Source organism: Rattus norvegicus, chromosome 4, assembly GCF_036323735.1.
Source record: "Rattus norvegicus strain BN/NHsdMcwi chromosome 4, GRCr8, whole genome shotgun sequence".
NCBI classification, from domain to species: domain Eukaryota; kingdom Metazoa; phylum Chordata; class Mammalia; order Rodentia; family Muridae; genus Rattus; species Rattus norvegicus.
The window spans coordinates 13804812-13819177 of NC_086022.1; the positions used below are offsets into that span (position 1 = coordinate 13804812).

Below are 14366 nucleotides of genomic sequence, written 5' to 3' on the forward strand. Positions count from 1 at the left end.
TCCAGGGCTACTGCAACACACAGGGGTCAGGTGATTTTCAAAGACGCCTTAGCCCAGCAGCTCTGTGAACAAGGAGGTAAGAGCATCCTCGACTTGCTTTTCTTCCTGTGTCTACCTTATTCACGGCAGGTCCTCTGTCCTTACTGTTATCATTTCGTTAGTGTTACTTTATCATGATGTTTTAAGATTGAGTTATCAACCAGTTCATAGCCCTATTCGTTATTCACTCATTAGTTATTGATAAAGCTCGCAGAAGTGGGAACATATTCACTGTGAGCAAATGAACCAAAAGAAATTGTTTAATTTCATAATATTTTTGAGTCATTTTAGTTGTCCTAAAAGTGACAAATTTTGATAATAATTGAAAAATTGTACAAAAATTAATTCCCTTTAATTTTCCACTTAGGCTTCTAGCCAAATGTGTTTCTCATCATTACTTTACACCCCAGTATCTCTGACTCTGCCTTAGTTGGTCATATCATGAGTAGCTTATATCCCTATATCTATAGATAGACATCAGTATGGCTGTACCTAAGTGATGTGGTATTTGATAAATTGTTACTGTCAGAATTCTAATTATTTGTTTACAGATTCTTCACTCATAAAACTCCCCTCCATAATTTCAAAAACCTGTGATCCATATTCTTCAGTTGAATTAACTTTTCTTCTATGACTTTCAAGAATGCAGACATTAAAATATGTCTGAATGGGCAGACTCAAGAATTCTTCTATTCCAGGGTAAATTTCTTCTGTGTTATGAAAATATTTACTGAAAACATAGAATACCGTAAAGCAAGCAGAGTCAACGTTCTGAAAGCACATAATGTCAGTAAAGATGTGTCCAATTCACAGTTACTAGTCCCTAAAACTAAATTCTCTTAAGCCTTACAAGTTCAAGTCTATTGTACTACTATTGGATTGGACTATTTAAAACAAAATAAAAAGCTAAGAAAATTAATACAGAAAGTTCTCAGTGAGTGAGGGTAAACCCTATCTTATATAATAGCATCTACATGTACACAGTGTTTTCATTAATTAATTAATTTATTCACTGTACACCCCCATGGCAACCCCACTTCTCCCAGTTCTAACCTCCCATCCCCATCCCGCTTCTGCCATTCCCCTCTCCCCTTCTCCTTGGAGAAACAGAGCACCCCTTCCCCTGGGACCAACCCACCCTAGCACATCAAAGTCTTATCAGGAGTAAGCACATCCTCTCCCACTGGGGCCATACAAGGCATTCCAGCTAGGGGAAGGGATCCAAAGGGAGGCAACTGAGTCCAAGTCAGAGACAGCCCCAAGACAATTGTTGGGGTACCTACACGGAAACCAAGCTACACATCTGTTACATATGCGTAGGTGGCCTAGGTCCAGTCTATGCATGTTCTTTGGTTGATGGTTCAGTCCCTGTGAGCCTCCATGGGCCCAGGTTAGTTGCCTTTTTCTTGACCCCTCCGGGTCCCTCAGTCTTTCTCCTAATTCTTCAAAAAGACTCCCTAAGCTCTGCCTAATGTTTGGCTGTAGGTCTCTGCATCTGTTTCCATCAGCTCCTGGATGAGGTCTCTCAGATGACAGTTCTGCTAGGCCCATCTGCAAATATAACAGGGTATCATTAATAGTGTCAGGGCTTGGCTTTCCCCCATAGGGTGGGTCTTAAGTTGAGCCACTCATTGGTTGGCCATTCTCTTAGCTTCTGCTCCATATCTTTATTCCTGCATATCTTGTAGGTGGGACAAATTTGGGGTCAAAGGTTTTGTGATTGGGATAGTGTCCCTTCCCTCCACTGGAAGTCTTGCCTGGCTACATACAGGAGGTGGCTACTGCAAACCTTATATCCCCTGCTGCTAGGGGTTTTACCTGGGGTCACCCCCATATTCTATCAGGAGTCACTGCCATATCCTCTCAAGAGTCTCCCCATCCCAGGTCTCAGGCTTGTCCCAGAGATGACGTCAATAGATTTCCCTTCTCTCTTCAGCCCTCCCACCCGCCACCTCCATTCTCTCCCTACACCCATATTCTCCTCTCCATCCCCTCTCCAATCCAGTTCCCTCTGTCCATCCAGTTCCAATGTCTGTTTTATTTATACTTCTGAACAAGATTTGAGCATCCTGGCTTGGACTCTCCTTGCTTCTTCAGGTCTATGGATCGTAGCATAGTTATATTGTATTTTATGGCTAATAGCCACTTATAAGTGAGGACACATCATGTGTATCCTTCTGGGTCTGGGTTACTCAGGATATTTTCCGGTTCCATTATTTGCCTGGAAATTTCACGATGCCCTTGTTTTTAAAATAACTAAGTAGTATTCCATTATGTAAATATATCAAATTTTCTTTATTATTATTATTTTTTTTGATTCAGGGACATCTGGGTTGTTTCCAGTTTCTGGCTATTAACAAATAAAGCTGCTATGAACACAGTTGAATGGGTGTCCTTGTACTGTGGTGGAGCATCTTTTGGGTATGTGCCCTGGAGGTGTATAGCTGGGTCTTGAGGTAGAACTATTCCCAATTTTTCTGAGAAACTGCCAGAATTCCAGTGTGGTGGTACAGGTCTGCAGTCCCACCAGCAGTGGAGGAAATGTTCCCCTTGCTCCACATCCTTGCCAGAATGCCTTTTGAATTTTTGAGTTTTTTGATCTTAGCCATTTTGATGTATATAAAATAGAATCTCAGGGTCATTTTGATTTGTATTTCCATAATGACTGAGGACTTTGAGCATTTCCCTTTTGTTTCCCAGCCATTAGAGAGCCCTCTGTGGAGAATTCCCTGTTTAGCCTGAACTCTATTTTTCAATAGCATGCTTGGGTTAACCTCTTTATAGATTTTGGATATTAGCCTTCTGCCAGATGTAGGGTTGGTGAAAGATTTTCTTTTTTTTCGTTCTGTGGTTTCATCCCATTGGCAGTGTTCATTGCCTTACAGGAGCTTTTTAATTTCATGAGGTTCCATTTATTAATTGTTGATTTTAGTCCCTGAGCTGTTGGTGTTCTGTTCAGGATGTTGTCTCCTTAGCAGTTCGTTTAAAGCTGTTCCCCACTCCCTCTTCTACTATGTTTGGTGTGTCTGGTGTCGTGTTGAGGTCTTCGATCCACTTGGACTAGAGTTGTGTGCAGGATGATGGGTAGGATCTATTTGCATTCTTCTGCCTGCCTACATCCAGTTAGACCAGCACCATTTGTTGACTCTTTTTTCCGTTGTATGGTTTTGGCTTCATTGTCAAAAATGTAGTGTCTGTGGATGTGCGGGTATATTTCTGGGTCTTTAATTCTATTCCATCGGTCAATCTGTCTTTATGGGAGTACCATGTGGTTTCTATAACTATCGCTATGTAATACAGCTCGAAATCAGCCATGATGATACCTCCAGAAGTTCTTTTATCGTACAGGATAGTTTTAACCATCCCAGGTTTTTGTTTTTCTTAATACAAAGTTGAGAATTGCTCTTCCAAGGTCTGTTAAAGAATTGTGCTGGAATGTTGATGGGATTGCATTGAGTCTGTAGATTTCTCTAGGTAAGATGGCCATTTTTACTAAGCCAATTCCGCTGATCCATGAGCATGGGAGACCTCTCCATCTCCTGATATCTTCTACAATTATTCTTCAGAGACTTAACGTTCTTGCCATACAGGCCTTCCACGTGCTTTGTTAGGGTCACACCAAGATATTTTATATTGGGAAGGGTGTGGTTTTCTAGTTTCTTTCATACCCTGTTTATTGTTTGTATAATGGACGCCTACTGATTTTTTTAAAGTTAATTTTTTATCCAGCCACTTTGCCAAAGGAGAGATCGGCTGTAGGAGTTCTCTGGTAGAATTTTGGGGCTCACTTATGCATACTGTCACATACTTTAAATAATGATACCTTGACTTCTTCCTTTCCAGTCTTAATTCCCTTAGTCTCTTCTGGTTGTCTTATTGCTTCAAGTATTAATATTGAAGAGATAGGCAGAGAGTGAACAGCCTCAATCATGTTTGTGATTTTAGTGGAAATGCTTTGAGTTTCTCTCCATTTAATTTGATGTTGACTATCAGTTTGCTGTATCTTGCCTTTATTATGTTTAGGAATAGGTCTTATATCCTTGATCTCTCCAAGACTTTTATCATGAAGGGACATTGAATTTTGTCAAAAGTTTTCAACATCTAATGAGATGATCTTGTGGGGGGGGGTTTCCCTCTCGATTTGTTTCTATATGTATTACATCGATGTATTTTCATGCGTTGAACCATTCTTGCATACCAGGGATGAACCCTACTCGATCATGGTGAGTGGTGTTTTTGATGTGTTCCTAAATTCGGTTTGAGTATTTTTTGCATCAATGTTCATAAGAGAAATTGGTCTCAAGTTCTCTTTTTTTGTTGAGTCCTTGTGTTGTTTAGGTATCAGGGTGACCGTGACCTCATAGAATGAGTTTGGCAATGTTCCTTCTGTTTCTGTTTTGTGGAATAGTTTGAAGAATATTGGCATTAGATCTTCTTTGAAGGTAAGGTAGAATTATGTGCTGAAACCATCTGGCCATGACCTTTCACTTTGGTTTGGAGACTTTTAATGACTACTTCTATTTCCTCAGGGGTTATGGAAATATTTGAATAGTTTGCCTGGTCTTTATTTAACTTTGCTAAGTGGAATTTATCAAGAAAATCGTCCAGTTCATTTAGATTATCCAGTTTTGTGGAGTAAAGGCTTTTGAAGTAAAACCTAGTGGTTCTTTAGATCTCCTCAGTGTCTGTATTATATCTCCCTTTCCATTTCTGATTTTGTTCATTTGGATCTCTGCCTTTTTAGTTGGTTTGGCTAAGGGTTTGTGTATCTTGTTGATTTTCTCGAAGAAGTAGCTCTTGGTTTTGTTGATTCTTTATATTGTTCTCTTGGTAATTTATCAATTTCAGCTTTGAGTTCGATTATTTTCTGTCCACCACTTCTCTTGTGTTTGCTTCTTTTTATTCTAGAACTTTCAGGTATTACTTTTAAATTGCTAGTATGAATCGCTCCAGTTTCTTTATGGAGGCACTTGGTGCTATGAGCTTTCCACTTAGCATTGCTTTCATTGTGTCCCAGAAGTTACATATTTTGTGTGTTCATTTCCACTAATTCTAGAAAGTCTTTAGTTTCTTTCTTTATTTCTTCCCTGACCCAGCAGCCGTTGAGTAGAGGGTTGTTCAGTTTCTATAGGTTTATAGACTTTTTCTGTTGTTGTTCAAGTCCAGCTTTCATCCATAGCGGTCTAAGGGGTTATTTCAATTTTTTTTTGTATCTGTTGAGGCTTGTAGCTCACCTCTAGTGGCAGTACCCCAGGTAGATCTGTCGGGGAGGGGATCACATGCACACGATTTCCATTTGGTAGGCACCGTGTTGTTGAAAACACAGCCCAGGATGAGAAGAAGAACAAGCTTTTCATTGTCACATGATCCACAGAAGTCACATTGGTGCGAACAAGATAAGGCAGGAAGCCCAAGGATAGTGTCTGCTTCCTGCTGTCAGGGAGCTAACTGCTGCTATAAGCCATGCATTTATTTTGAGTCTTTCTAGTTTTAATTAAAACATTGTTTCCTCAAATAAAATGACGTAATTTTTCTTGTAATGATTTTCTGTGTTGCTTGTGGAATACCTAATGTGTTTATGAAGAAAAAGAAGAGCCTTCCTTAGGTACCACAGCACAGGGCCTTTTATGTGCATCATACTTTAGTATGTGGGTCTTAAATTAAGCAATTCCAACAAAGCAAATTTTGTCTTGTGGACTTGGAAACGGGATCATTTTACGTTCGCGTTGCGGGACGCACACCTGGAAGAAGTGTCAGAACACGGAAGCAATGCTCTCGGTGGCTCAGCAGCCTTGGTCCCCTTCCTTAGAAGACTATTCTGCAGATTTCAGGCTTCTGCCTGGGCTCAGCCATTCACTCTGTGTCCCCACCTCACTCAGCCTCCTTTCAGTCACACCCTAAAACCCCTGAGTGTGCCTCCTCCCATAAGCCCAGTGCTACTTACAACCAAATGTCCTCACCACCACCACCACCCCCACTCAGATCAACCTTTTAGTCTCTCGTCCTGGCTGACCCAGGCTTTCTGATTCACAAGTAAGGAAAGGACACATTCTGCTTTGGCTGTAATAAGGTTGCCCTGTTTCTATCTCCATCCATTGTCTGCACAGAGTAGCCTTGTCTGAAACTGATTGTTCATGTTCCACGAGAGAACCCAAGGTCCAGCTGCAGGGCTAGGCCAGCTGCCGGTTGTCAGGGGCTGCCCCCACCGTCTGTTGTCTCTCTCTGTCTCTGTCTCTCTGCCTCCCTGTCTCTCTCTCTCTCTCTCTCTCTCTCTCTCTCTCTCTCTCTCTCTCTCTCTCTCCCCCCCCCCCCTCAGTCTGAGGGGAGAAAGCTAGCAAGCAGTCATAGTCATTCACTTTTAGGATTCAGACTTTACAAGTCCTTGGCACTGGGGGAGCTGTGGTGGGAACTATGCCGGCGTGACCTTCCCCTTCAGAGAAGCTGGTAGAGGCTGTACCCAGCAGTCAGACTGGGAAGACTCGAGCAAGCAAAGTCAGCTGACGTGAGACAGTGTGCACGAGTGTGCAGGGTGAGGAGGGTGTGAATAATTCCTTTCTTCTTAAGCTTGCTTGTATGTATGTATGTATGTATGTATGTATGTATGTATGTATGTAAATATATTAATTTTACAATGACATTATGTTATTTGAATTATAAGAAAATAACACAAATTCTCCCTATCCCCAAATTACAACTATGCATTTCACCATTCGAAGAGGGTGGGGACTTCTGATGAGCAGGTGAACTAAATTACTCCTCAGGAGTGGAAGACAGATGCAGAGTGCCCATGTCTCTCCCATATGAGAACTCTCCTGACTCTTAATATGCTCTGTCTCCCTTGTGTCCTAATCATCTATTCACTTCCCCACCCGGGAGCTTTTTGAAGAGAGGAGTCAGGCCTTAATTTGTTTTTCTCTAACACGTAATAAGCTTGACTTAAAGCATGCACTTAATACATGATGAGGAATCAACCTAAAGGATTTACTTTTGAAAACTCACTGCCTCTCCTGAGAACATTTCCCGTGGAGCCCAGTGGGGCAGCCTGACTGACACAGAAGGCCTTAAACTGTTATTGGTTGTAACATGTAGGTCCTGCTGTATTAAGATGCTGTTAAGTTAGGCCTGGGGAGGTAACTTAGTCAGAACTGTGCCTGCCGCACAAGCCTGGGGACCTAAGTTCAGATCTCCACACTCACAAAACAGAGCAGGCAGGGAATGCCTTTTCAACTCTAGTGCTAGGGTGGCAGAGAACAGAGGGAGAAATGTTGAGAGTTATTTTGGCCGGCCAGCCTCGCCGAATCACTGAGCTTCAAGTTCAGCCAGAGACCCTAACGCAAAGACAGTTGGCATTGGCTTCGGGCCAACATACCCATGTATACACATGTGCACGCAAGTTCACATGCATGTATACACATATACACACACATTCAGATAAATGTGTGCGTAAATAAATAAAACTGAGATTCTGGAAACTTCTTCACAGATTTTCATTTTGATTAATGAATAGCTCTAGGTCGTTGTTGTATTCTTAAATCATCTTAAATTCTGAGGTTCTAGTAAATAATCCACGGTGCAGACAGGGGCAGGAGTGTCCTTATCACCATGCTGGAGGGGGTGAAGGTGGGGGATGGGGGATGGGGGCTACTTACTCACGGGTGTTTTGAAATGGAAGATGCTTATGTTCATTCAAAAATCACCTAACAGCCTTCTCCAAGGATTACTGACTGCTTGCTCACTCTGGGCAAGCAGCTTTCTTGCTAACATAGGTCATGAGGTTTGTCAGTAAGCAGAGCTCAGCTGGGTGGGAGGCAGGGAAGAGCACAGTTTTACAAGGCGCGTGACACCAGATCAGGTAGGCCTGGCCGAGGAGGTGATACTGGAGCGAAAAACCAACAAGGAAAAGCAAAGGAATTAGCATGTGCCTCTCGAGAGGCCGCCCAACATGTCACTGAAACTTTAGACGGAAGCGGTGGTGAAGTATTGCTTACAGGGACCAAAGTTAATAAGCAAATTCAGAATGGGCCAAAGTCTTGGAAGGAAGTGGAAAAGACTCGTCCTCCACAAGAATTATTATTAGAGCATCTGGAAAGAGACGGGATCATAGTATATTCTGAATCACATAAACTTAGTACCAGCTACGTAGCCTAGGCCATCCTCACATTCGCCTGACCCTCCTACCTCCCCCACACAAGTGCTGAGACTGCAGTCTTTTGCCTCCACATTTAGCTTCACGAATATTTTTGATCTTTAAAAACTTAAACTCTGAAACTTCCCGTGAATTACACGCACCTCAACAAAAAACGACGACCATTGCCAGCCGTCACTGAAAGCCTAGGGAAAGTTCTTACTCTGTAGAGGCTCATCCGCGTGCCCGGTGTGATGCTGATGTGAGTAGGGTCGCTGAGCTGACACTGGACTAGGGGTGCTCACACGGCACGGCCAAGGATGTGTAGGGTGGAGTACGTGTGCACGCGTGTTCACTGGCTCTGAGCCTCTCTGCATACCCTCTTCAAAACACACACTGGTTACCCCGCACTGTCCCCAAAGGAGCACAGCATTTAAACCATACCGGCGTCCTCTGCTGTTGGGTCGATGGCGGTGACCAAAACTGAATACGATTCATACCAGAAGCAATGGTTCAGTCCTCAGCTGTGTGGAGAAACTCGAGCGGTTTTCTTTCCAGTACCCTCATGACTGGGTGGAGATGCCCTCTACCGGCACTGGGTTATGGTCATGGTCTCTACTGTTTCCTCAGACCAGACCGCAAATTCTCTAATTTTTAAATCATTTGTCTTAAGGATCATGGAAGTGTAAACTGTGAGGTGGAAGGAAGGTAAATGTTGAATAATCAAACCCATAGAGTAAACCGGGTGTTCAAATTAGATGTTTCTCTAAAACTCTCAGTGCGCCTGTAGGGTTGGGTGCATCTCAATGGTAGAGTGTGGCTGTAAAATTATAAAACGTGGCCGTCTTTTACCCCACACTAGATCCGGCACCACAGTGCCTCAAGATGTCTGGTGGATACCTTCATCTCAGTCAGCAAAGCCTCTCACCTGCTCTGCTCCATCCCATATCACACTGCCGATGGCTTCTCTCTGAGCCTGGCAGCAATCTCTCTACCCATCCGGTTCCCAAGGCAGGCTGCACCATGCCAGAAATGTACATCCCAATTCCGTGTCGGCCTAGCGTCTCCAGCCGCCACATACTCTCCTAAACTTAAATCGCCACATAAAAGAACACACAACACAATAACCTCTGATCTAATTGATTAAGATATAACTGCCCACCTAGACATACAAAGCCCTGTACACATCCATCCCTTAAGAATATTCATAACAACCTGTAAATGTGCAGAGAGGAATCTTAACATCAGCCTCCACATTCTCTCAGAGGTCTCCTCTACCTCCCATTTCAGTCTCCTCCCCCTCCTCCTCCTCTTCCTCCTCCCCCTCCTCCCCCTCCTCCTCCTCTTCCTCCTCCTCCTCTTCCTCCTCCTCCTCTTCCTCCTCCTCCTCCTCCTTCAAACTTTTCTCCCGCCCATCCTTCCTTCTTGTCCAATGACAGGCCTCGTTCTATCTTGTACCTGCCTTCACCTGGGTAATGACATCATCCCACAGTAGAGCTAATAAAAATGGTTCTAATAATGCATGAGACCCTGGATCAGTTCCTGCAGTGTAGTGCAGCCAGTCAGTCAGTCAACGATATTTTAAATACCATCCTAGGTCATATCTACCAGTTCTTCTCTTGGCTATTCCCTTGCTATTCAATAGCTTAAATTAAAAAATATTTTTAAAAATAACCTAATATGCAAAGTCTTTATTAAAGCAGTGTCCTTTTTTACCTTACTGACTTTCAGGGTTGGAAGGAGAACTGATTCACTTGACTGTTCCCAGTGCTAAAGATTTGCTTGTCAGAGACATCTGTTTCCCTATGGCTGTTTTGTGGCTTGAATTTCACTTCAGCAGCTACAACTCCTGTTCCTGGCTTCCAGGCCTGTAATTTATAACAAAGGGAGCTGGATAAGAGGCTGGGGAAGCCATCCAGGAGTCCCAGTCCCCTTCAAGGCCTGAAAAAGTGCCCCCCTAGAGGAGAGAACTGAGGGAGGAGAGAACTGAGGCCATCCTGGGGCTCTGACAGACACAGCACCCCTGAGTGATCCAAGACAGGCAAGATTAAGAAGAGGAATGACAGGGCAGCCTCATACGCCCACAGTAAAACTTCCTGCGAGTGCCCCTGGGTGGGTCGGGCTGCTTTTTAAGACTCCCAAAATAGGGTGTTTCAGACTGATGCTGTTTTTTTCCAAGGTGATTGAACAAGGGTGTTTTCAGTTCTGGGGGTTGTATACATTCCCACTTGACAGCTTTATCTGGTCTAAAGTCAAAATACCAAGATTTATGCTCGAAATGAACTTGACACTGGCTGCCGCTGAATGCCCATAGAGCCTGCTTTCTCCTCAAACTGCTATATAATCTGCTGGATCCCCTCATATTTTAAAGGACAGAACCTAGACTTGAGTGTATGTAATTACTTGGGAGTGAAATTGCTGTCAGCCTACATCAATCATATTTTCATTTTTCCTTGTGAATTATTATTTCACGCAACTTATTAATTCGTTCTTATTTTGATATATGTGTAAAAATACTTGTGTCATGCTACAAATTAATATAGGTCCTCATAAGTTTTTAGGCATCGGAATGTATTCCTGTTCATTAGCGTTTATTGTGCTCTGTCGTCGGTAGTCATGTGTGGTACTATACCGGACCCATGGGTGTTGTGTGTCGATGTGGGGGAGACCCATTTCCTGTTCTTAGTTCTCCACAGTCAGTGGGGATACCATGTCCGCTGAGGCCTTGCTCTCCTGATTTCCTCTGTCTCATAGTTTCAGCATCTTGCTTTTTAGGACCCCACCCCCACCCCAGCAGTGTTTACACTGCTGAGGCCAGCACTCTTTGGGGCAGGAATTTCATCTTTGCATGCGTCCCTCTGGCTGTTTTTACTCTCACACTCCACGTGTCCCCAGGGTGCACTCCTGACTCTGCTGCCTGGCTTCCCCTCCCCGTGGCACAGGAATGACTTCTGCAAGGGCACCAGTAGCATCGTAGGAGCCCGGCCCTGCTAGCCTTGCCTGCTCCAGTTTCTTTATGATTACTCTGCTTCATGGTGTTCATGCTGGGGCTGCAGGGATTCCATTCCTGAGCTGCCTATCACACTCATGTGACCTCACACCTCTGCCATCCACACTGGGTCTGACGTGAGACCTGCAGTTTTCATCTCTGGAGCTGTGCCTGTTTGTTCTATGTGGACTCAGAGCCAATTCAACAATGTGATTGAGATTGTGGAATGGACAGAGAACATGGAGTGTGGATCTCTGTACTGAGAACATGGAATGTGGATCTCTGTACTGAGAACATGGAATGTGGATCTCTACAGAGAACATGGAATGTGGATCTCTACAGAGAACATGGAATGTGGATCTCTGTACTGAGAACATGGTGTGTGACTCTCTGTACAGAGAACATGGAATGTGGATCTCTGTACTGAGAACATGGTGTGTGAATCTCTGTACTGAGAACATGGAATGTGGATCTCTGTACTGAGAACATGGAATGTGGATCTCTGTACTGAGAACATGGAATGTGGATCTCTGTACAGAGAACATGGAATGTGGATCTCTGTACTGAGAACATGGAATATGGATCTCTACAGAGAACATGGAATGTGGATCTCTGTACTGAGAACATGGAATGTGGATCTCTGTACTGAGAACATGGAATGTGGATCTCTACTGAGAACATGGAATGTGGATCTCTGTACTGAGAACATGGTGTTTGAATCTCTGTACTGAGAACATGGAATGTGGATCTCTGTACAGAGAACATGGAATGTGGATCTCTACAGAGAACATGGAATGTGGATCTCTGTACTGAGAACATGGAATGTGGATCTCTGTACTGAGAACATGGAATGTGGATCTCTGTACTAAGAACATGGAGTATAGATCTCTGTACTGAGAACATGGAATGTGGATCTCTGTACTGAGAACATGGTGTGTGAATCTGTGTACTGAGAACATGGAATGTGGATCTCTGTACTGAGAACATGGAATGTGGATCTCTACAGAGAACATGGAATGTGGATCTCTACAGAGAACATGGAATGTGGATCTCTACAGAGAACATAGAATGTGGATCTCTGTACTGAGAACATGGAATGTGGATCTCTGTACAGAGAACATGGAATGTGGATCTCTACAGAGAACATGGAATGTGGATCTCTGTACTGAGAACATGGAATGTGGATCTCTGTACTGAGAACATGGAATGTGGATCTCTGTACAGAGAACATGGAATGTGGATCTCTACAGAGAACATGGAATGTGGATCTCTGTACTGAGAACATGGAATGTGGATCTCTGTACTGAGAACATGGAATGTGGATCTCTGTACTGAGAACATGGAGTATAGATCTCTGTACTGAGAACATGGAATGTGGATCTCTGTACTGAGAACATGGTGTGTGAATCTGTGTACTGAGAACATGGAATGTGGATCTCTGTACTGAGAACATGGAATGTGGATCTCTACAGAGAACATAGAATGTGGATCTCTGTACTGAGAACATGGAATGTGGATCTCTGTACAGAGAACATGGAATGTGGATCTCTGTACTGACAACATGGAATGTGGATCTCTACAGAGAACATGGAATGTGGATCTCTACAGAGAACATGGAATGTGGATCTCTGTACTGAGAACATGGAATGTGGATCTCTGTACTGAGAACATGGAATGTGGATCTCTGTACTGAGAACATGGAATATAGATCTCTGTACTGAGAACATGGAATGTGGATCTCTGTACTGAGAACATGGTGTGTGAATCTGTGTACTGAGAACATGGAATGTGGATCTCTACAGAGAACATGGAATGTGGATCTCTGTACTGAGAACATGGAATGTGGATCTCTGTACTGAGAACATGGTGTGTGAATCTGTGTACTGAGAACATGGAATGTGGATCTCTACAGAGAACATGGTGTGTGAATCTCTGTACTGAGAACATGGAATGTGGATCTCTGTACTGAGAACATGGAATGTAGATCTCTGTACAGAGAACATGGAATGTGGATCTCTACAGAGAACATGGTGTGTGGATCTCTGTACTGAGAACATGGAATGTGGATCTGTGTACTGAGAACATGGTGTGTGAATCTCTGTACTGAGAACATGGAATGTGGATCTCTGTACTGAGAACATGGAATGTGGATCTCTGTACTGAGAACATGGATTATAGATCTCTGTACTGAGAACATGGAATGTGGATCTCTGTACTGAGAACATGGTGTGTGAATCTGTGTACTGAGAACATGGAATGTGGATCTCTACAGAGAACATAGAATGTGGATCTCTGTACTGAGAACATGGAATGTGGATCTCTGTACAGAGAACATGGAATGTGGATCTCTGTACTGAGAACATGGAATGTGGATCTCTACAGAGAACATGGAATGTGGATCTCTACAGAGAACATGGAATATGGATCTCTACAGAGAACATAGAATGTGGATCTCTGTACTGAGAACATGGAATGTGGATCTCTACAGAGAACATGGAATGTGGATCTCTGTACTGAGAACATGGAATGTGGATCTCTGTACTGAGAACATGTAATGTGGATCTGTGTACTGAGAACATGGTGTGTGAATCTCTGTACTGAGAACATGGTGTGTGGATCTCTGTACTGAGAACATGGAATGTGGATCTCTGTACTGAGAACATGGAATATGGATCTCTGTACTGAGAACATGGAATGTGGATCTCTGTACAGAGAACATGGAATGTGGATCTCTGTACTGAGAACATGGAATATGGATCTCTACAGAGAACATGGAATGTGGATCTCTGTACTGAGAACATGGAATGTGGATCTCTGTACTGAGAACATGGAATGTGGATCTCTACTGAGAACATGGAATGTGGATCTCTGTACTGAGAACATGGTGTGTGAATCTCTGTACTGAGAACATGGTGTGTGGATCTCTGTACTGAGAACATGGAATGTGGATCTCTGTACTGAGAACATGGAATGTGGATCTCTGTACTGAGAACATGGAATGTGGATCTCTGTACTGAGAACATGGAATGTGGATCTGTGTACTGAGAACATGGAATGTGGATCTCTGTGCAGAGATCATAGAATGTGGATTTCTACAGAGAACATGGAACGTGGATCTCTTGGTACTGAGAACATGGAATGTGGATCTCTGTACTGAGAACATGGAATGTGGATCTTTGTACTGAGAACATGGAATGTGGATCTCTGTACTGA

The 14366-nt window shown here is 43.3% G+C and overlaps 1 protein-coding gene across 4 annotated transcripts in view; it reads left to right on the forward strand.

Moving 5' to 3' along the window:
• The window catches only part of Reln (reelin), a 426762-nt gene that overhangs the window by 176372 nt on the left and 236024 nt on the right, over positions 1-14366 (forward strand). For all 4 annotated transcript variants that reach the window (XM_039107060.2, XM_006235873.4, XM_039107062.2 and 1 more), the window contains exon 4: positions 6-76. In XM_039107060.2, coding sequence (XP_038962988.1) covers positions 6-76 — 71 coding nt within the window. The remainder of the gene's footprint in view (positions 1-5; positions 77-14366) is intronic.